Raw genomic sequence first — 24,540 nt, 5'->3', positions numbered from 1 at the left:
AAAATCCATCTCTGTGCATATGCGATTTGAAATGGTTTGCCCTCTCCCGCCAAAATTCTGAAATTTAGAAACGGCATAGACTTGTCGATGTTTTATTTATTATACAGTGGGCCTACTTGCATTTGAGTACCAAAACATGGTCTATTTTGAATAAGGCCTAGGCATTTATAAATATGTTAGTGTAACTGTCCAATGAAAATCTCACTTTTAAAAATTACTATCCTACGATTTTAGCATGTCAATCTTGCTGGGGCAAACTCAAAAAAAATTCTATGCATGCCAGCAAAGCCACAACACTAAACAATACATTCATTGCACTATAAAGGTGACAAACGGTGCCCACAAACTGTTAGGGACTACATAAAGCTGTCCCAACAGCAGGGCTTTCTTTTCAGCACCATGGAGGGAATCCTTAACACGGTCACACCTGGCTATCAGCGGAGCTTTGTCTGGCAGCAAAAAAAGTTAATTCAGCCTCATTTATTGTCTTTTTAAACAAATGTGTTTTTTACTGACAACTGAAATGTACAAACTATGGCATAAGAGAATGATGAGAATAAGAGGCTGAAGAGTGAGGTAAAACAGACGTAGTCAATATAACTATTTGTTCAGCACTTTTGAAATGTACAGTGACAGAATTCAGAACATGGGCCGTTCTTACAGTGTTCTCCCTGTACACCAAGTCAGAACTGTAGGATAAATAAAGGGGGCATATGAGCAGACAATGAAAGCTCTTAAAATATTCAATGACTACATTTGTCTAAAACAGGCTATAGGCCACATGTCCACCACCAGGTCAGAACAGTAGGCTAAGTTATAAGGGGGAAAGGGACCAAATTATTAGGGTGAGGAACATGGGCTACTAAGAGCTTACTACACAACATACACTTAGTATTACTTTCTTAGCTACATTATACATATCTCCCTGGCATATTACATCATTTATGCAGCGGCATACAAAACATTTTTGGACTCACCTTGTTGTGCTGTGCTCACTTGAACAGGAAGGTGGCGCTGCAGTCCTTCTTGTGGGCAAATTTTGTCATCAATGTCTGGCAATCTCTGGATTTATGGTGCTTTCAAGACAACTGGGAACTCTGAAAAAAACGAGGTCGGATCATGATGTCAGTGATCTTCAGGTCGGGACTCTGGAAAGAGGCCTGAGTTTTTGACATGGAATTCCAAGTTGGATGAACATTCAAAATGCATTTTCCCAGTCGAAGCCAGTTTTTTTTCAGAGTTCCCAGTTGTCTTGAACTCACTGAAGTTTGAGATTTCCCAGTTCCGAGTTTTCTGTTGTTTTTAACGCGGCAGAAGTCATGCTGGATTGACAGCATGGCCAATGTATTCAACCTTTCCTGGCCCATGGTGTTGCATGTGAATGTTTATCCTTTTAAGCTTGGAAAAGAGACCTTTAAACCAAGAATTGGACCACACACCCTCTCCACTGAATAGCAGGCTAGTGATTGCTTTGCAATGCTTTCAATTAGCCACTGATTCCTTCCAAACCACTCATTGTTGAATTTGCCATTTCCAACGTGTTATGTAATGTTTATGTCCAATGGCCGATGAGCACCGATGCGTTTTATCTGTAATTTTGCTTCATATGACAAGGAATGAAAAGGATTTGCCAGTAGATTGTCGACTTGATTCATGGTGATGATTGTTTGTCTAGCTTGCTAGCTAAGATTTTGAAAGTAGCTACGGTAGATAGCTACGGTAGGTATAATGATATTTGATGTCATTTTATCTATGGCCAATGACCTTGAGCCTTCTTGGATGGGCACTTCTAATGTAAATCTATGGCAGCACCCAAGGGGCTTGAATTTTCGAGTTCTCCCTGTAGATTTTTTGGTGACGTAGTTTCACCATGAGTGACAGAACACTGAGCCAATCACAGCGCAACTAGAGAACATTACCATCTCCTACACTTGTTATTTTCCACTGGCTGCCCCACCACCACAGAAAGCAGCACACCATATGTGAATTGATTGCCCCCCATCTATCGTCAGAGTTCATATTGCTAGGTGACCTAAATCGGGATATACTTAACACCCCGGCCGTCCTACAATCTAAGCTAGATGCCCTCAATCCCACACAAATTATCAAAGAACCTACCAGGTACAACCCCAAATCCGTAAACATGGGCACCCTCGTAGATATAATCCTGACCAATTTGCCCTCTAAATACACCTCTGCTGTTTTCAACCAGGATCTCAGCGATCACTCCCTCATTGCCTGACGTCCGTTATGGGTCCCCGGTCAAACAACCACCCCTCATCACTGTCAAACGCTCCCTAAAACACTTCTGAGAGCAGGTCTTTGTAATCAACCTGGCCCGGGTATCCTGGAAGGATATTGACCTCATCCCGTCAGTAGAGGATGCCTGGTTGTTCTTTAAATGTGCTTTCCTCACCATCTTAAATAAGCATGCCCCGTTCAAAAAATGTTGAACTAAGAACAGATATAGCCTTTGGTTCACTCCAGACTTGACTGCCCTTGACCAGCACAGAAACACCCTGTGGCATACGGCACTAGCATCGAATAGTCCCCGCGATATGCAACTTTTCAGGGAAGTCAGGAACCAATACACACAGTCAGTTAGGAAAGCAAAGGCTAGCTTTTTCAAACAGAAATTTGCAACCTGCAGCACTAATTCCAAAAAGTTTTGGGACACTGTAAAGTCCATGGGACACTGTAAAGAATAAGAGTACCTCCTCCCAGCTGCCCACTGGACTGAGACTAGGAAACACTGTTACCACTGATAAATCCACGATAATCGAGAATTTCAATAAGTATTTCTCTACGGCTGGCCTTGCTTTCCACCTGGCAACCCCAACCCCAGCCAACAGCTCTGCACCCCCCGCAGCAACTGGCCCAAGCCAAATCCAGACAGCTGATGTTCTGAAAGAGCTGCAAAATCTGAATCCCTACAAATCAGCTGGGCTAGACAATCAGGACCCTGTCTTCCTAAAATTACCCTCACTAACTTTAAGCGTCAGCTGTCAGAGCAGCTTTCCGATCGCTGCAGCTGTACACAGCCCATTTGTAAATAGCCCATCCAACCAACTTCCTACCTCATCCCCATATTTGTTTTTCTGCTCTTTTGCACACCAGTATTTCTACTTGCACATCCTCATCTGCACATATATCACTCCAGTGTAAATTGATAAATTGTAATTACTTCGCCACTATTGGCCTATTTATTGCCTCCTGTTTGATCATCTCTTTCATCATACCCATCAATGGAGACCGCTTCATGGCCAAGTATTCGCACCAACTGATTGTAGAACTTGTCCATTTGCACACACTGTATACAGATTTTTCCATTGTGTTATTGACTTGTTTGTTTATCCCATGTGTAACTCTGTGTTGTTGTTTTTGTTGCACTGCTTTGCTTTATCTTGGTCAGGTCGCAGTTGTAAATGAGAACTTGTTCTCAACTGGCCTACCTGGTTAAATAAAGGTGAAATAAAACATTTTTAAAAGCACTGAGCTAGGCTGAAACACCTCACTCAAGAAAGCGAAAAAGAGACCATGTTTGAATGCGGCTTAATTAACTTTTACATTGTTTTCAAACTGATATGTGACACGTATTAATGCCAAAATAACATGGAAAACAGACAACAAAAAAGAATACAACATTTGATATATATTTTTTGCTAAACAGGTAGGGCTGAAAACAGGTGAGGCTGAAAACAGGTGGGGCTGAAAACAGGTGGGGCTCTGCCTGAATGACGGGTCAACACTGGTTAACTCATACCCAGATAATGTTGTATATTCATGTTTTTGGCCAAAGCATAAATTGGAGAGAAAAAAAAAACACTTCAAAAACCTCACCTCAAACAGATGTTTTAAAAATGCCTTTTCATCATAGAGGATGTCATCTTGAGGAGGATGAGCTGGCCAATCAACAGTCTACTTGTATGAATATTGTTAATAACCAGTAAGTGCCCATTCTTTTGTTGTGGTAAGTCCACACCATTCCAACACAGAAAAGCTGATTTTCAACATACTTAATTACCATTTGTTGGAAGGAAAACTATTACACTCATATTGTAATGAATTATAGGTCATATTTAATAGAAATCAGGAAACACTGGACAGTTACTTTAAAGGGTAAATGACAGAAAAATGTAATAGTAGCATATACTAACCAATGGCATAAGTAGGCTAGCCTATTCATAACTGGCTGATCATGACTGCACATATAGAGAATGCAATAATACATTGACCAACGTTTGACTCGGTAATGCACATTTTATTACAGTATGGGCTACTCGTTGCATGAGCGCATTTGGAAAATGGTAGAATGACTTGTATTGAAATAATTATTGTGCCTTGACATAAGCACTTATAAAACCCTACACATTGGCCAAGCAGGTGTCCAGATGGGCAGTGCATGTTGGGAAGGGCCATATTTACAGAATGCTTAATTTAGACTATGACATGGCTTATAAACAAATGATATAAATGGTTTATTTAAATGAGGCACGACATGTGCAGTTTCCATTACAATGACTCACTGCTGTTGTGCTGTTGAAATCAGACAGCGAGTTAAACTTTCTTTCTTCTTCTGAAACATGTTCTTTACCTTAACTTTTCAACTTGTAGGAAAACATCAGACTTTACAACACAAGTCCATGGTTTTATATCTTACACATGTATGCCCTGAGTATCAGATGTGTCCATTTATGTTTGTTCCTGTTGTGCAGAGAGATTACACAGTGCAGTCAGCTAAAGAAAGGTTATGTGACGTAGGCCTAATTGTGAAGCAAACTGGCCTGGTTAAATGCCCAGTCCAAAACAGTGTGTGTGTGTGTGTGTGTGTGTGTGTGTGTGTGTGTGTGTGTGTGTGTGTGTGTGTGTGTGTGTGTGTGTGTGTGTGTGTGTGTGTGTGTGTGTGTGTGTGTGTGTGTGTGTGTGTGTGTGCATAGTCTTATTCATAAATCTATGCTTGTGTGCGTGTGTTTGATGCCTCCAACTACAGGTGCCTGTTGTTGCTGCTAAGCAGTTTGGGGTAGGCCGTCCCAATGGAGCGCCCGTGCCTGACCACCACCACCTCCAGCTGACATTCGTCAATGTTGACCACCACTGTGGTGCTCCGATGTGTGTTGGCGAGGAAGATGATGGTGTAGAGGGCCATCTCAAACTCCGGACTGGCCCCCACGAAGGCACTGCCCACCGGCTTCACCAAACCGTGCCAGCTGAACTGGAGGTTCAGGACGTGGTCATCTTGGTCAGGCTGTGCGTGTGTGAGTAAGTGAGAAAGAGTGGGGGACATCTTTGTTAGACAAAAGTAAATTCATAAAATTGGTCTGTGTTGGTTGGGAACAGGCAAATTTGACATGTGTTCGACATGTTTAAAGCTGCAGTGAAAGTGAAGGTTTTGATATCCTGTCAAAGTAAAGGTAATTTTGATCAATGTTACATGTTTGAAAAGGGCTGCTAGGACTCTTACTATGTCATGGTCCCTGGCTTTGTATCCCTTGTAGTCCAAATTCCTGCTCTTCTCCTGCAGATAGAACTGGACCCAGTTATGGAAACCAGCAATCTCATTTCCGAATTTAGTCTCTCCAACAAACACATGCTCAAATCCGCACGAGTCCTTACTGTCAAATGAACAACAGTCTGGGATAAGACACATTTCACACAAAGTAACAAACAAAAATGTGGCCGCAATTCCAATGTTATTTCAAACTCCAGAAATTGTGGTCAAAATGTTCCTCAACAAACAGCCGAACTGCTGGAGAGAAGCAGTGAACAAGTGACAGGATATGGACCACATCTTCTGGACATAGAAAAAATACTGGTGAGCTGGAATTACACCAATAAACAGGTCATTAAATATATAATTAGATAAGGACCCACTATGTATCATAGAGCAATATCAGAACGTTTCCTCAGTGGTGGACAATGTAAAAAGTGGCTTATTACCTGACTCTTCACTACAAATCAACACATGTAGGATCTAGTGAGCAAAATTAAGTTGAAAAAATGTCTAAAATACACATTTTCTGGATGTTAAAATCTGGTTCATTTTCGGTTCTTAATGAAAGTTGAAATATGTACTTTCCGGATGTTGAAAATACGTATTTTCAGGGTGTAATTGTTTCTATGGACAAATTTCAACTGTATATAATGTATCTACATGTCAACGAAGAAAGCATTATATCACATTCAAAATAGTTATTTCCAATTAAAGTAAGAATCATTTCTATAACTAAAGATTGCAGTATGGAATATTTATTACTCTCCCCATCTTTCACTTGCGCTTACTTTAGCCTTTTTAAAAGCTTTAAAAGTCTTCTGTCAAAACCAACAGAACACTTCAACTACAACAACATTCTCAGTAACGGTTACAGAAATGTTTTACTTGCTATGAACCTAATATGTGGTTATTTATCTACCTTAGTTGAATGAAAGTTGAATGTAAGTTGCTCTGGATAAGTGCGTCTGCTAAATAACCAAAATGTAACTGTAAATGTAAAAATGAACACTTGCAAAGCACACTTATTCTAACGAGCTCCGCACCCAAACAATACCAAATTTGGTCAGTCCGGACCAGACAAAATCTAAACCAACCATAGATGTCTATGTTTCACAAGTTTGGATAGCAGAGTACAGTCCTGTACAGTACAGTAAAGTACAGTAAAGTTCAGTACAGTAGGCTACAGTACAGTACAAAAGAGTATAGTCAAGTACAGTATAGTATAGGGGTGTGAACATTTAAATGTTAAAATTGTTAAACAAAATTGGGATCCTTAACATTAACAAAAATCCCAAACCGAAATGATATTTAACAATGTTATTTTTTTATTTATTTAATTACCCCACAACATTAAATCACAGTGCAATTATCACAAAACATATTATTAACTGTGCTATATATTCAATAGGCTATAAAGGCCTGGGGAAAGTTGTATAATATAAATAAAACCCTCCTCTCTCCCTCGCGCTGGATCGCCTGGGGGTGAATTCATTATGCCGATTCAGTTGCAAAACGTTTCTAACATGGAACGGGAAGGGACCTACCTGAATTTGTCCAATAGAAACTCTTAGCTAATGATGTGAGTGTGTGTTCCGTCTTCAGTCTGTTGTGTGTAGAATATCCTAGCATATTCATTGATGATAGGCCCTGCTACGGGGAAAACACCCTATTCATTACCAGTGTTGGGGAAGCTACTCTGAAAATATAGTTTACGAAGCTACTAATTACTTCACACTGGAAGAAGTTAAGCTACACCAAAGCTACCCTTAAAAAAACATAGTTTACTTAACCGTCGCGGACACAGACATCTTGCTTCCGGACAAGCTAAACACCTTCTTCGCCCGCTTTGAGGATAACACAGTGCCACCGACGCAGCACGCTACCAAGGACTGTGGGCTCTCCTTCTCCATGGCCGAGGTGAGTAAGACATTTAAGTGTGTTAACCCTCGCAAAGCTGCTGGCCCAGATGGCATCCCTAGCCGCGTCCTCAGAGCATGCACAGACCAGCTGGCTAGAATGTTTATGGACATATTCAATCTCTCCCTATCCCAGTCTGCTGTCCCCACATGCTTCAAGATGCCCACCATTGTTTCTGTACCCAAGAAATCAAAGGTAACTGAACTAAATGACTATCGCCCTGTAGCACTCACTTCTGTCATCATGAAGTGCTTTGAGAGACTAGTCAAGGATCATATCACCTCTACCTTACCTGACACACTTCAATTTACTTACCGCCCAATATAACCACAGACGATGCAATCGCCATCGCACTGCACACTGCCCTATCCCATCTGGACAAGAGGAATAACTATGTAAGAATGCTGTTCATTGACTATAGCTCAGCATTCAACCATATAGTACCCTCCAAGCTCATCATTAAGCTCGGAGTCCTGAGTCTCAACCCCGCCCTGTGCAACTAGGTCCTGGACTTCCTGATGGGCCATCCCCAGGTGGTGAAGGTAGGAAACAACACCTCCACTTCACTGAACTTCAACACAGGGGCCCCACAAGGGTGTGTGCTCAGCCCCCTCCTGTTTGCAGACGACACAACAGTAGTAGGCCTGATTACTAACAATGACGAGATAGCCTACAGGGAGGAGGTGAGGGCCCTGGAAGTATGGTGCCAGAAAAAAAATCTCTCACTCAACGTCGACAAAACAAAGGAGCTGATTCGTGGACTTCAGGAAACAGCACAGGGAGCACCCCACTATCTACATCGACGGGACCGCAGTGGAGAAGGTGGAAAGCTTCAAGTTCCTTTGCATCACTGACAAACTGAAATGGTCCACCCACACAGACAGTGTGGTGAAGAACTCAAACTCAGGATGCTGAAGAAATTTGGCTTGGCACCTAAAATCCTCACAAACTTTTACAGATGCACAATTGAGAGCATTCTGTCAGGCTGTATCACCGCCTGGTACGGAAACTGCACCGCCCACAACCGCAGGGCTCTCCAGAGGGTGGTGCAGTCTGCCCATCGCATCACCGGATCAAACTACTTACCCTCCAGGACACCTACAGCACCCAATGTCACAGGAAGGCTAGAATGATCATCAAGGACAACAACCACCCAAGCCACTGCCTGTTCACCCTGCTATCATCCAGAAGGCGAGCATCAGAACAGGTGCATCAAAGCTGGGACCAAGAGACTGAAAAACAGCTTCTATCTCAAGGCCATCAGACTGTTAAATAGCCATCAGTAGCACCTTAGAGGAAGCTGCCCTCTATACATAGACTTGAAATCACTGGCCACTTTAATAATGGAACACTGGTCGCTTTAAGAATGTTTACATATTTTGCATTACTCATCTCATATGTATATACTGTATTCTATTCTATTATACTGTATCTTAGTCCATGCCGCTCCAACATTGCTCGTCCATATATTTATATATTCTTAATTCCATTCCTTTACTCTGGATTTGTGTGTATTGTGTGTATTGTTGTGAAATTGTTAGATATTACTTGTTAGATATTACTGCACTGTTGGAGCTAGAAACACAAGCATTTCACCACACCCACAATAGCATCTGCAAAACACGTATATGTAATCAATAAAATTGTATTTTATTTTATTTAAAGTTACTCTGAAAAAAGTTGTTCACTACATCCAAACTACTTTGTGGTAAAATATCATATCTGAAATCTAAAATGTCTTAGACTACAAATTGCAAGAACAGATCACTCTGAAGTCAGATGTTAACAGAATGTGTAATTTAGCCTATTAAACACAAAAACTATAGTTCAAGTGAGAATAAGGTAGGTTTCACACCAAAAAATAAAGGACATTTTTGCCTTCAAAAAACGTAGTGTGTAGTTCCAGTTGTTAACTCCACTACTACAAGGCAGAAATGTAACTACTGAAAACAAGATTTGAATTTAGTTCATCTACCACCAAGCTACTGCAAAATGTAGAAGAATTACTAGTTGAAATACATGTAGTTCACTACTCCCCAACACCGTTCCTTACAAAAACCTTGATGTATTTGGAGACTTCCCAGTTCAGATCAGTGCAGATGAATGTCTACACTTTCTCCTGGGACACTGTGTTTCAAATAAAGAGTGTTAGCTGAACAAATCCTGCGTTCAACACAAGTTTCCGGGATGGACATGATTGCAGCAAAAGTGAGTTTGGGTTGTTTGATGAACGTTTGAAACCCTGTAGATTATGTGAATTCTTTAATTGTTATCTTAATGCATATGTGAAATGTCAGAACTCGTCTTCTCTCCTTTGACAAATTATTTGCTTTTTGACATTCTGTTTGCCATGAGCACTTGTTCACTGTGTACCATGTCATATTTAATTATCCTTTGTGCATTCCTTTGATAGTATGTTGTTTATTGCAGAACTAGCAACTAGTAACAATTGCAACATGTTTTCTTTTGCAAAATGTTTCACTATGATGTGCACTAATGAATACTCCCCAATTCTTACCTTCCACTTCTGTAGTAGAGGTCGAACCAGATGGTGTACAGCTGACGCTTGAACGTCCTCAGGTCTGATTGGGAGTGGCCCTTGCTAACCAGATACCTGTGGGCACGCTGTGGGAAAAACATACATAAATAAATTCACCAGGTGGCACACACCAAACTCCTCTCTGTCCATATTGTCAATGTCAGATGTCGAAATGACTAATAGTCTCATGCATAAGAGGGTAAAACACAATTTGACAGAAATTGTGTTTTACTTGCCTGTTATAATTTTCTTAGAAATGTTCATCTCAAAATGATAAGTTGTATTAAACACATTTTGAACATGTGTCCCCACAGGCTGTAAGGTTTTTATTTGAGAAAGAGGCCCCAGCCAAGACAGCGTGCCAAGACTCCCCAGATGTTTTAGATGTACTGCATTGTTCCCTGTGTTTTTCTCCTAACATCGTGGCCATGAGCATCCAAGAACAGAGCGTGACAGGAAGAGCCAATACTCCCTCTGGAGTTTGGTTTCAGAGTAGCTACTGACCTTGAGTAGAGCATGGGAGTCCACTCACAAACACTATTTTCAGGCAAACCCAAAAGCACTTATGCATATAGCTTAGGGCTGGGAATTGCCAGGGACCTCACAATACTTTGGTGCCGATATGATTTGTATTGCGATTCTGTATCACAATTCTTTATGTATCACAATTCTATATGTATTGCAATTTGATACTGCAATTTTATTGTGATCCGATGTTCCAAACATATTGCTCACTATATGTCTGCTGCAGAAGAACAAGTAATAATGTCTACATATTTTGCATTACCCATCTCATATGTATATACTGTATCCTATACTATTCTACTGTATCTTATTCTATGCCGCTCTGACGTTGCTCGTCCATATATTTTTATATTCTTAATTTCATTCCTTTACTAGATTTGTGTGTATTGGTATAAGTTGTGTAATTTTTAGATATTCCTTGTTAGATATTACTGCACTGTTGGAGCTAGAAGCACAAGCATTTCGCTACACCCGCAATAACATCTGCTAAACATGTGTATGTAACCAATCGAATTTGAATTGATTTGAAGAGAGAGTTTTTGAGAAAAAAGTGTTCAAAACATGTTTTATTTGTTTTTACAAATCGATACTTGGAAGTCACAGTATCGATATGAAATCGGCGAAAATAATACAATACTTCTGAAGTGAACCTCAGCCAAGCTCATAACAACTGAGCCACACAGGACCACTATACCAATTGTAGGCAATTTAGGTGACAAGGTGACGTGTTCTGCTGTACCTTCATGACCTCTGTGTTCAGAACGGCATCCAGGAAGAGATTGTTCTCTGTGACCTCCTCTCGGCTGACATGCTCTGCCACGCCTGTTGACCTCTCATAGTTGTCCAGGAGCTTCATGAAGCCTGCAGCAGAATGTCGTTGAAGACATCAAAGAAGAGATTTAAAGTCACAGAAAGCCATTAGAAAGGCATTTGAAACTAACAGAAAGTAATTAAGTAATTCTAAAGTCTCAGAAAAACACTAACAAGTGTAGTCTATTTGAGACTACTTCAGTTCACTACTAAATTCAGTTCATATAGTCTATAACAATTTGTTTGCCAATTTTGATGTGGTCACAGATACTTACGGGAGAAGGTAGTAATGGTCTTCAGTTTGTTCTCATTGACATTGGAGAAGAGAGGCGATGAGGCATGGTCCCTGGCATGGTTACTGCCTTGAGAGACATAGCCAGCTTTGCCCTGGAGTGGACGACACATACAGATACACCAACAACTAAACATTTCTCTCATGTCAAAATAACATATGCTAGGTTTTCTTCTTATGAGACGTATTTCAGTATAAGGACAGGAGTTTTTCTTGAGCAAGCCTACATCTTAGGGAGTGGTATTTTAGTAGGGACAGGAATTTTTCCTGAACAGGCCATTTTAGGAGGGACATTTCAGGGGTTTTCCTGTACAGGAGGCCTACTTATGAGGGGTAAATTAGGGCCAGGAGTTTGTTCCTGTCCAGCTCCTAATTATAGCCTGTAACTAATAATGGAATGTGTGTCAGGTAAGGTGGTCAGGGAAAACTCTAGTCATGGGGGCCCTAGTCAGGTCGCAATTGTAAATGAGAACTTGTTCTCAACTTGCCTACCTGGTTAAATAAAGGTGAAATTAAAAAAAATTTAAAAAAATGTCCCACCTGCACAGAGATGGTATAGTCAGTCCCAGGCTTCATGCGGTTCACATCCAGCTTCCAGAGCTCATTGAAGAGGTCTGACAACTCTTGGTTTATTGCCTTACTACAACAACAGGAGAGCAAAACATGTTTTATAATAAAGTGTAATAATTATGTTAGAAGTATATAATAATCAAGTATAGAAATATTGTAATAACCAGATCAGTAATGTCCATGTAAAGAATAGTTATTAAGGCTTTTAAATCCATGTTGAACCCATCATGATTCTGAATGAAGCACTGAGTGAACTGTGATCTTTACTCTACCCCAGGTTTGTTTTGTTTTCCTTAAAATTGCCTATTGTAAAAGCATTTTGGTGTCTGAGAAAAGCACTATTAAAATACTATGTATTATTTGTACATTTGTAAAAACGCCGACTCTTGAAAGTAGTCATGAACCAGTATTGTTTGTCTATTCATTGGATTTGCTTTTAATTATTTTGATTTCTGTTATTATTGTATAATACAGAATATCTCGTGAATATTTTAGGAATATCCACATTCATACAATAATAACAGTAAATGCAATGAAATCGGGTGGTTTAAACTAAAGGCTACATTGGACTGGATTATGTGCTAGATTATCAAAAACACAGATGAACAGTAGAGTGAGCAAACGTCATCTCCAGTGATTGATATACCTTGCTGCATCCAGAGGGGGGAACACCACTGCCAGCAAAATGACAAGGAATCCACAGCCAAGCAGAGCAGACCTGTAGATTACACAACATAATATTATGGTAACAGATTTCCATAGAAAGGTTTTAAAACATGGATGCACGCAATTCCTTTAATAAATCGAAAAAGTAAAAAAAAAAGTAAAAAAAATAACGAACTGATTGACTCCATGGTCAATCCATAAACTATTGACAATCACTATTGAAAGATGTTGGTTATGCATGTAGTGCATGTTTTGGACTTTTCTCACTACTCTATGGCAATAACACACATAACAACATTACAACATTCTTCATAAATTACGCAATGGAGAACAGAACAGAGTGCAAACACAGGCAAAATTCTCAACTTGTTCAGACATGGTTCAGTCAGTGATGTTTTTAAATCAATGCAGTGTAAATTATGCTGTGATTCTAAAGTTTCAGAGTAAAAACCTTTATGTAAACCTTTATGTAAAATAAAACGTTATCTTACCGTGGTGCCATAGTACCTCCAAATGTAGGCTTTGGTAGTTTACAATTTTCGAGGTCCAAAGGTATGCTGTGTTCAAAGTTGTCTTGAACGATTGCAACAATAACTCTGCCACTCCACCCGAAACACTGTATATACAGTTGACAAAAAATACATCGTCACAAACCGCGCGTGCGCATAGAGGAACAAACTGTGTAGCAAATGGCTGTGATAGTAAGAAGGCTACCCAAAGCAAACTTGCATTTCTGTCGAAAATCGTCACAACAGCTAATTATTTTGGCGGACTGGTCATTCATTTTTATTCAAATAACAGGTCTCTTAAAGATGCCCTATCCAGAAATCGCTCCGCCATTTCCTGGTTGCTAAACTTCGAATTGTTCGCCTAATTTCAGTGTATGTGACAAAACAAGCAACTAACGTTATAGTGTACCATCTAAAGCGCTGTGAAATATCTTTACCATAACCAAAAATATATTATGTTCAACTGTTTGAAGCTGGTGTACAAAACCAAAAAGGTAAAAGACGCAAAAACAGCGCTCGTAGTGGCCAGGGACTTTAAAACCTCCACAGGATGGGAGTCCCTTTACCGGGACAGTTGAGCTAACGTACGCTAATGTGATTAGCATGACAGTTGTAAGTAACAGCAAACTTTCCAGGACATAGACATGTCTTATATGGGCAGAAAGCTTAAATTCTCGTGAATCTAACTGCACTGTCCAATTTACAGTAGCTACTACAGTAAAAAATACCATGCTATTGTTTGAGGAGAGTTCTGAGCTCTGATCTGTCATCCTGGGGGCACCAGAGGTAAAACGTAGCATAGTTTTGTTTGATAAAAATCTATTTTTATATTCAAATATAGGAACTGGGTTCTACAGTTTGAACCCCTGCTGTCTCTGGCTCCACACCCATCCTGCCCGGGCCATCTAGATGTATAAGCTAATGATCCATCATGTATGACATTTCTGGGACTGTTTAAACTTCAATTTTGTATTACCATATCATTTTTGTATGTTCTCTATAGTTACGTAGTTGAAATGTATCAATTGATCAATTCAGCACATTTGGGAAGACTTGATACAAAATATTGTCCAGTATTGCCATGCTTCACTGGATCAATCTGAAACTTTGCAAACACACTGCTATCATCTAGTGGCCAAAATCTAAATTGCGCCTAAACTGCAATAATACATTATGGTATTTCTCTTGAATTTCAAAGATGATGGAACAAAAAAGAACATTATTATGTATTATCTTTTACCAGATCTAATGTGTTATATTCTCCTACATTAATTTCACATTTCCACAAACTTCAAGGTGTTTCCTTTCAAATAGATATGCATATCCTTGCTTCAGGTCCTGAGCTACAGACAGATACATTTGGGTGTCATTTTAGGCGAAAATTGAAAAAAAGGGTACGATCGTTAAGTGTTAGTGCAGGCAAACTTAAATCCTTTAGACCTAATTTCTACCAGCATATCACATGTGCAACCAGAGGAAAAAAACTCTAGACCATCTTTACTCCACACACAGAGACGCGTACAACTCTCGCCCTCCATTTGGAAAATCTGACCATAATTCTATCCTCCTGATTCCTGCCTACAAGCAAAAACTAAAGCAGGAAGCACCAGTGACTCGCTGACTACAGAACTGGTCAGATGACGCGGATGCTATGCTACAGGACTGTGCTAGTACAGACTGGAATATGTTCCAGGATTCATCCAATGGCATCGAGGAGTATACCACCTCAGTCACCGACTTCATCAATAAGTGCTTCAACGACGTCATCCCGACAGTGAGCGTACGTACATATCCCAACCAGAAGCCATGGATTACAGGCAACATCCGCACCGAGCGAAAGGCTAGAGCTGCTGCTTTCAAGGAGCGGGACACTAATCTGGATGCTTATAAGAAATCCCGCAATGCCCTCCGACAAACATCAAACAGGCAAAGCGTCAATACAGGACTAAGATTGAATCCTACTACACCGGCTCTGACGATCGTCGGATGTGGCAGGACTTGAAAACTATTACGGACTATAAAGGGAAACACAGACGTGAGCTGCCCAGTTATGTGAGCCTACCAGACGGGCTAAATGCCTTCTATGCTCGCTTCGAGGCAAGCAAAACTGAAACATGCATGAGAGCACCAACTGTTCCGGATGACTGTTTGATTACGCTCTCCGTAGGCGATGTGAGCAAGACTTTTAAACAGGTCAGCATTCACAAGGCCGCGGGGCCAGACGGATTACCATTACATGTACTCAGAGCATGCGTGGACCAGCTGGCAAGTGTCTTCACTGACATTTTCAACCTCTCCCTGACCGAATCTGTAATTCCTACATATTTCAAACAGACCACCATAGTCCCTGCGCCCAAGAAAGTGAAGGTAACCTTCCTAAATGACTACCGCCCCGTAACACTCATGTCGGTAGCTGTGAAGTGCTTTGAAAGGCTGGTCATGGCTCACATCAACACCATCATCCTGGAAACCCTAGACCCACTCCAACTCGCATACCACCCCAACAGTTCCACAGATGACACAATCTCAATCGCACTCCACACGGCCCTTTCCCACTTGGACAAAAGGAACACCTATGTGAGAATGCTGTTCATTGCCTACAGCTCAGCATTCAACACCATAGTGCCCACAAAGCTCATCACTAAGCTAAGGACCCTGGGACAAAACATCTCCCTCTGAAACTGGATCCTGGACTTCCTGACGGGCCGCCCCCAGGTGGTAAGGGTAGGCAACAACATCTGCCACACTGATCCTCAACACGGGGGCCCCTCAGGGGTGCGTGCTTAGTCCCTGTTCACCCACGACTGCGTGGCCAATCACGACTCCAGCACCATCATTAAGTTTGCTGACGACACAACGGTGGTAGACCTGATCACCGACAACGATGAGACAACCTATAGGGAGGAGTCAGAGACCTGGCAGTGTGGTGCCTGGACAACAACCTCTCCCTCAAGATGAGCAAGGCAAAGGAGATGATCATGGACTACAGGAAAAGGAGGGCCGAACACGCTGTAGTGGAGCGGGTCGAGAGTTTCAAGTTCCTTGGTGTCCACCTCACCAACAAACTATCATGGTCCAAACACACCAAGAAAGTTGTGAAGAGGGCACAGCAACACCTTTCCCCCCTCAGGCGACTGAAACGATTTGGCATGGGTCCCCAGATCCTCAAAAAGTTCAACAGCTGCACCATCGAGAGCATCCTGACCGGTTGCATCTCCTTCTGGTATGGCAACTGCTCAGCATCCGACCATAAGGCGCTACAGAGGGTAGTGTGTACGGCCCAGTTCATCACTTGGGCCAAGCTTCCTGTCATCCAGGACCTATATACTAGGCTGTGTCAGAGGAAGGTCCAAAAAATGGTCAAAGACTCTAGTCAACCAAGTCATGGACTGTTCTCTCTGCTACCGTACGGCAAGAGGTACCAGAGCTACCCCCATGCCATAAGAAGGCTGAACAATTAATCAAATGGGCACCCGGACTATTTGCATTGATACCCCCCTTTGTTTTTACACTGCTGCTATTCGCTGTTTATTATCTATGCATAGTCACTTCAACCGTACCTACAAATTACCTCGAATAACCTGTACACCCGCACATTGACTCGGTACCATTACCCCCTGTCACGTCTTGACCCTAGTAAGATGTCATTTTCTATAGTAGTGTAGGGCAGGGCATGACAGGGGGTGTTTTTGGGCTAATCTATGTTTTCTATTTCTATGTTTAGCTTCTAGTTTGTCTATTTCTATGTTGGGATTGTTTGGGGTTGATCTCTAATTGGAGGCAGCTGATCCTCATTGCCTCTGATTAGAGATCATATTTAAGTAGGGGGATTTCTCATTGTGGTTTGTGGGTTATTGTCTTTTGAGTAGTGTGTTGTCCTCTCTGCGTCACGGTTTGTTGTTTTGTATTTTCAAGTATTTCAGTGTATTGCATTCAGTTTCACTTTTAATAAATATGTGGAACTACGAACACGCTGCATCTTGGTCCGCTCCTTCAAACAGCCGTGACACCCCCTGTACATACAATACCGGTCAAAAGCTTAATAACAGCTACTCATTTCATTTTGACTATTTTCTACATTGTAGAGTAATGGTGAAGACATCAAAAATATGAAATGACACATATGGAATCATGTAGTAACCAAGAAAGTGTTAAACAAATCAAAATATATATTTCAGATTCTTCAAATAGCCACCCTTTGCCTTGATGACAGCTTTGCACACTCTTGGCATTCTCTCAACCAGCTTCACTTGGAATGCTTTTCCAACAGTCTTAAAGGCGTTCCCACATATGCTGAGCATTTGTTGGTTGCTTTTCCTTCTCTCTGCGGTCCGACTCATCCCAAACCATCTCAATTTAGTTGAGGTCAGGAGATTGTGGAGGCCAGGTCATCAGATTTAGCACTCCTTCTCAATCTCTCTCCTTCTTGGTAAAATAGCCCTTACAGGGTCTGAAGTTGTGCTGGGTCATTGTCCGGTTGAAAAACAAATGATAGTCCCACTAAGCCCAAATCAGATGGGATTGCTGTGGTAGCCATGCTGGTTAAGTGTGCCTTGAATTCTAAATAAATTAGTGTCATCAGCAAAGCACCCCCACACCATCACACCTCCTCCTCCATGCTTTACGGTGGGAAATACACATGCAGAGATCATCCATTCACCCACACGACGTCTCACAATGACGCGGTGGGAATCAAAAGTCTCCAATTTGGACTCCAGACCAAAGGACAAATTTCCACTTGTCTAATGTTTCTTGGACCAAGGAAGTATATTCTTCTTATTGGTGTCCTTTGGTAGTGGTTTCTTTGCAGCAAATCGACCATGAAGGTCTGATTCGCACAGCCTCGTCTGAACAGTTGATGTTGAGATGTGTCTACTTGAACTCTGTGGAGCATTTATTTGGGCTGCAATTTCTGAGGCTGGTAATTCTAATGAACTTATCCTCTGCAGCAGAGGTAACTCTGGGTCTTCTTTTCCTGTGGCGACCTCATGAGAGCCAGTTTCATCATAGCGCTTTATAGTTTTTGCACTTGAAGAAACTTTCAAAGTTCTTGAAATGTTCCGTGTTGTCTGACCTTCATGTCTTAAAGTAATGATGGACTGTCGTTTCTCTTTGCTTATTTGAGCTGTTCTTGCCATAATATGGACTTGGTCTTTTACCAAGTAGGGCTATCTTCTGTATACCCCCACTACCTTGTCACAACTGATTGGCACAAATGCATTAAGGAAAGAAATTCCACAAATGAACTTTTAAGGCACACCTGTTAATTGAAATGCATTCCAGGTGACTACCTCATGAAGCTGGTTGAGAAAATGGCAAGAGTGTGCAAAGTTGTCATCAAGGCAAAGCGTGGCTATTTGAAGAATCTTAAATATATACACTGACACTTTTTTGATTACTACATGATTTCATAGTTTTGATGTCTTCACCATTATTCTGCAATGTAAAAAAAATTGTAAAAATAAAGAAAAACCCCCGAGTGAGTAGGTGTTCTAAAACTTTTGACCGGTAATGTAGCTTCATAATTGTTATATTTTTAAAAATTATAATTGTATTATTTTTTACTTTAGTTTATTTAGTAAATATTTTCTTAACTCTTATTTCTTAAAACTGAATTGTTGGTTAAGGGCTTGTAAGTAAGCAATTCACAGTAAGCTCTACACCTGTTGTATTCGGCGGGTGTGACATATACAATTTTATTTTATTTCAGGTTGCCCAAAAAGTGACTTATTGCAGCTTTAATGTATTCTGTACAAAGTAGGGACATCATACATTGAATCAGATCATATTACAAGTGAATTGAATAATAATAACACATCAACTACAGTAAATTAAATAGTCAACAACTGTTCAAATGCAAGCCAAATGCCTGATCTCCACCACTAAATTACAATACAGGTATAAATCCTGGTCATTGACATTTTTATCCTTAGCCCTTGCATTCCACTATTGCCAAATTAAATAAATGAGAGGACAGACCACTCAAACATTAATTTAATAAATCAATGTTAAACGTCTGTTTTTCTGTTGAAACATTTTAATATACATTTTATCCAAAGTATTTCAAATGAGATAACAAAAGGAAGAATAGTTACTTATGGTACATGTTAGCATCGGTCAAAGGCACGATCAGACTGCTCCTGCATAAATCTAATGTAAACATTCCCTACATCTCTCTTGTCCATGCTGTAACAATGGCCGTCGTATGAAGTAGACCAAGGCGCAGTGGGTTGAGTGCTCATTTTAACGTTTTATTTTAATAAACTTGAACACTTAACAAAACGAACGACAGCTAAACAGTTTTGCAGGCTAACCCTAGCAGTGCAAAAACTTCCCACAAAATCCCTTGACAAAAACACCCCTCTTAAATAAGACCTTCAATTAGAAGCAATGAAGAGCAGCTGCTTCCAATTGAAGGTCAACCCCATCAACTAAACATAGAAATACAAAGACTAAACTAGAATATAGAAATATACTAACATAGAACATTAACCAAAATCCGGAACACTCTAAAACACCCCTCTACATTAACACATAGCCCAACAAACCCCGAACCACATAAAACAAACACCCTCTGCCACGTCCTGACCAAACTACAATAACAAATAACCCCTTTACTGGTCAGAACATGACAGTACCCCCCAGACCCCGGATGCACCTAAACAAAAAACACAAAAATAACCCCCCCCCCCAAAAAAATCCCAAACTAAAGGGAGGGAAGGGAGGGTGGCCACCGTCACTGACGGTTCTTGTGCTACACCCCCCCTCCCCAACCCACCTACTATGGAGGTGGCTCAGGCTCCGGCCTTACTCCCCCACCTAACCTGTCCACCCCCGCTAAATAATTATTAAATGTTACCCTTCCCGAAGTCTCTGGGCTATGGCGCATCACTGAAGACCTCGGGCTGATGTGCGTTGTTGGAGACCTCAAGCTGATGCGCATCGCTGGAGACCTCGGGCTGAAGGGCGACTCTGGCTGCGCCGATTCCGGACTGTAGGGCGACTCTCGCTGCGCCGGTTCCGGACTGTAGGGCGTCTCTCTCGGCTCCGGACTGTGGGCCGTCTCTCTCGGCTCCGGACTGTGGGCCGTCTCTCTCGGCTCCGGACTGTGGGCCGTCTCTCTCGGCTCCGGACTGTGGGCCGTCTCTCTCGGCTCCGGACTGTGGGCCGTCTCTCTATGGGGCACTGTCGCCGGAAGCTCTGGATGGGGCACTGTCGCCGGAAGCTCTGGACGGGGCACTGTCGCCGGAAGCTCTGGACGAGGCACTGTTGCCAGAAGCTCTGGACGAGGCACTGTCTCCGGAAGCTCTGGACGAGCGGAGTGCTGGCACAGGGCGAACTGGGCTGTGCAGAGGCCTGATTGTTGCCGAGGATCCTTGCTCCTCCTGGGCCCGCTGCTTGATCCGTTGGTGGTGGGAAGTTCTGTAACGGCCGTCGTATGAAGTAGACTAAGGTGCAGCGGGTTGAGTGCTCATTTTAACGTTTTATTTTAATAAACTTGAACACTTAACAAAAATAACAAAACGAACGACAGCTAAACAGTTTTGCAGGCTAACCCTAGCAGTGCAAAAACAACTTCCCACAAAATCCCATGACAAAAACACCCCTCTTAAATAACACCTTCAATTAGAAGCAATGAAGAGCAGCTGCTTCCAATTGAAGGTCAACCCCATCAACTAAACATAGAAATAGAAAGACTAAACTAGAACATAGATATATACTAACATAGAACATTAACCAAAACCCCAGAACAAACAAACACCCCTCTACATAAACACATAGCCACCCTTTCCCTGGTGCTCCTCCCCAGCCTCTCAGCCTTCAACCAGGCCTCTGAAAGCATGGACCTTGCCTGGTCTGACAGCTGCCAGGTCTACACTGGGAACTGGACTAGGCAGCCCCCAGCACCACTCCCATTCCCCAGGTGCTCTCATTTGTTGACTTCTGTAACCGTAAAAGCCTTGGGTTCATGCCTGTTAACATCATAAGTCTCCTCCCTAAGTTTGTTTTATTCACTGCTTTAGCACACTCCGCCAACCCTGATGTCCTAGCCGTGTCGGAGTCCTGGCTTAGGAAGGCCACCAAAAATCCTGACATTTCCATCCCCAACTACAACATCTTCCAACAAGATAGAACTGCCAAAAGGTGCGGAGTTGCAATCTACTGCAGAGATAGCCTGCAGAGTTCTGTCATACTATCCAGGTCTGTGCCCAAACAATTCGAGCTTATACTTTTAAAAATCCACCTTTCCAGAAACAAGTCTCTCACCGTTGCTGCTCGTTATAGACCCCCCTCAGCCCACAGCTGTGCCCTGGACACCATATGTGAATTGATTGCCCCCCATCTATCTTCATAGTTCATACTGTTAACTGGGATATGGTTAACACCCTGGACGTCCTACAATCTAAGCTAGATGCCCTCAATCTCACACAAATTATCAAGGAACCTACCAGGTACAACCCTAAATCCGTTACCATGGGCACCCTCTTAGATATCATTCTGACCAACTTGCCCTCTAAATACACCTCTGCTGTCTTCAACCAGGATCTCAGAGATCACTGCCTCATTGCCTGTGTCTGTAATGGGTCCCCAGTCAAACAACCACCCCTCATCACTGTCAAACGCTCCCTAAAACACTTCAGCGAGCAAGCCTTTCTAATCAACCTGGCCCGGGTATCCTGGAAGGATATTGACCTCATCCCGTCAGTAGAGGATGCCTGGATGCTCTTTAAAAGTGCTTTCCTCACCATCTTAAATACGCATGCCCATTTAAAAAAATGTAGAACTAAGAACAGATATAGCCCTTGGATCACCCCAGACTTGACTGCCCTTGACCAGCACAACAACATCCTGTGGCGTTCTGCATTAGCATCGAATAGCCCCTGCGATATGTAACTTTTCAGGGAAATCAGGAACCAATATACACAGTCAGTTAGGAAAGCTAAGGCTAGCTTTTTCAAACAGAAATTTGCATCCTGTAGCACTAATTCCAAAAAGTTTTGGGACACTGTAAAGTCCATGGAGAATAAGAGCACCTCCTTCCAGCTGCCCACTGCACTAAGGCTAGGAAACACTGTCACCACCGATAAATCTACGATAATCGAGAATTTCAATAAGAATTTTTCAACGGCTGGCCATGCTTTCCACCTGGCTACCCCTACCCCGGCCAACAGCTCTGCACCCCCTGCAGCAATTTGCCCAAGCCACCTCCGCTTCTCCTTCACCCAAATCCAGACAGCTGATGTTCTGAAAGAGATGCAAAATCTGGATCCCTACAAATCAGCTGGACTAGACAATCTGGACCCTCTCTTTCTAAAATGATCAGCCAAAATATTTACAACCCCTATTACTAGCCTGTTCAACCTCTCTTTCGTATTGTCTGAGATCCCCAAAGATTGGAAAGCTGCCGCGGTCATCCCTCTTCAAAGGGGGAGACACTCTAGACCCAAACTGTTATAGACCTATATCCATCCTGCCATGCCTTTCTAAAATCTTCGAAAGCCAAGTGAACAAACAGATCACCAACAATTTCGAATCCCACCGTACCTTCTCCACTATGCAATCTGGTTTCCGAGCTGGTCACGGGTGCACCTCAGCCACGCTCAAGGTCCTAAACGATATCATTACCACCATCGATAAAAGACAGTACTGTGCAGCCGTCTTCATCGACCTGGCCAATACTTTCGACTGACAATCACCGCATTCTTATCTCTATGGGGGTGCCACAAGGTTCAATTCTCAGGCCGACTCTTTTCTCTTTATATATCAATGATGTCGATCTTGCTGCTGGTGATTCTCTGATCCACCTCTACGCAGATGACACCATTCTGTATACATCTGGACCTTCTTTGGACACTGTGCTAACAAACCTCCAAACAAGCTTCAATGCCATGCAACACTCCTTCAGTGGCCTCCAACTGCTTTTAAATGCATGTAAAACTAAATGCATGCTTTTCTTCCGATTGCTGCCCACACCGCCCGCCTGACTAGCATCACTACTCTGGCCGGTTCTGACTTAGAATATGTGGACAACTACAAATACCTAGGTGCCTGGTTAGACTGTAAACTCTCCTTCCAGACTTACATTAAGCATCTCCAATCCAAAATTAAATCAAGAATCGGCTTCCTATTTCGCAACAAAGCCTCCTTCACTCATGCTGCCAAACATACCCTCGTAAAACTGACCATCCTACCGATCCTTGACTTCTGGGATGTCATTTACAAAATAGCCTCCAACACTCTACTCAGCAAATTGGATGTAGTCTATCACAGTGCCATCCGTTTTGTCACCAAAGCCCCATATACTACCCACCACTGCGACCTGTATGTTCTCGTTGGCTGGCCCTTGCTACATACGTTGCCAAACCCACTGGCTCCAGGTCATCTATAAGTCTTTGCTAGGTAAAGCCCAGCCTTAGCTCACTGGTCATCCCCAAAGCCAACACTTCCTTTGGCCGCCTTTCCTTCCAGTTCTCTGCTGCCAATGACTGGAACGAATTGCAAAAATCACTGAAGCTGGAGTCTTGTATCTCCCTCTCTAACTTTAAGCATCAGCTGTCAGAGCAGTACTTGTACACAGCGAATCTGTAAATAGCACACCCAACTACCCCATCCCCATATTATTTATGTTCTTGTTATTTTGCACCCCAGTATCTCTACTTGCACATCATCATCTGCACATCTATCACTCCAGTGTTAATGCTAAATTGCAATTATGTCACTTCTATGGCCTATTTATTGCCCTAATCTTCTACATTTGCACACACTACATAGATTTTTCTATTGATTTATTGACTGTACGTTTGTTTATCCCATGTGTAACTGTGTTGTTTTTGTCTCACTGCTTTGCTTTACCTTGTCCAGGTCACAGTTGTAAACGAGAACTTGTTCTCAACTGGCCTACCTGGTTAAATTTACATTTTACATTTTAGTAATTTAGCAGACGCTCTTATCCAGAGCGACTTACAGTAGTGAATGCATACATTTCATCTCATACATTTATTTTATTTATTTTTTCCCGTACTGGCCCCCCGTGGGAATCGAACCCACAACCCTGGCGTTGCAAACACCATTGCAAACACCATGCTCTACCAACTGAGCCACAGGGAGGCATAAAGGTGAAATAAAAAAATAAAAGGATCCCCCCATCAGGCCCCAGAGCCAGTTCCCCCCCAGCAATAGGCTCTGCTGTTTGGTCATCTTGATGGTGACAATACAGTTG

The 24,540-nt window shown here is 42.1% G+C and overlaps 1 protein-coding gene across 1 annotated transcript; it reads right to left on the bottom strand.

Moving 5' to 3' along the window:
* Positions 1 to 4,056: 4,056 nt before the first annotated feature.
* endouc (endonuclease, polyU-specific C) lies at positions 4,057 to 13,567 on the bottom strand. The gene is made up of 8 exons (XM_014125366.2): positions 13,302 to 13,567; positions 12,791 to 12,862; positions 12,115 to 12,214; positions 11,558 to 11,669; positions 11,212 to 11,333; positions 9,927 to 10,033; positions 5,462 to 5,612; positions 4,057 to 5,245 (listed from the first exon to the last, which is right to left on the bottom strand). Exons 1-8 carry the CDS (start codon positions 13,310 to 13,312, stop codon positions 4,985 to 4,987), a joined length of 936 nt encoding a protein of 311 aa, XP_013980841.1. The 5' UTR covers positions 13,313 to 13,567; the 3' UTR covers positions 4,057 to 4,984.
* Between the last annotated feature and the right edge of the window lie 10,973 nt (positions 13,568 to 24,540).

The sequence above is a fragment of the Salmo salar genome, chromosome ssa10, assembly GCF_905237065.1.
Source record: "Salmo salar chromosome ssa10, Ssal_v3.1, whole genome shotgun sequence".
In the NCBI taxonomy this organism is placed as follows: Eukaryota; Metazoa; Chordata; class Actinopteri; order Salmoniformes; family Salmonidae; genus Salmo; species Salmo salar.
This window is presented reverse-complemented; position numbering and strand designations above follow the sequence as displayed.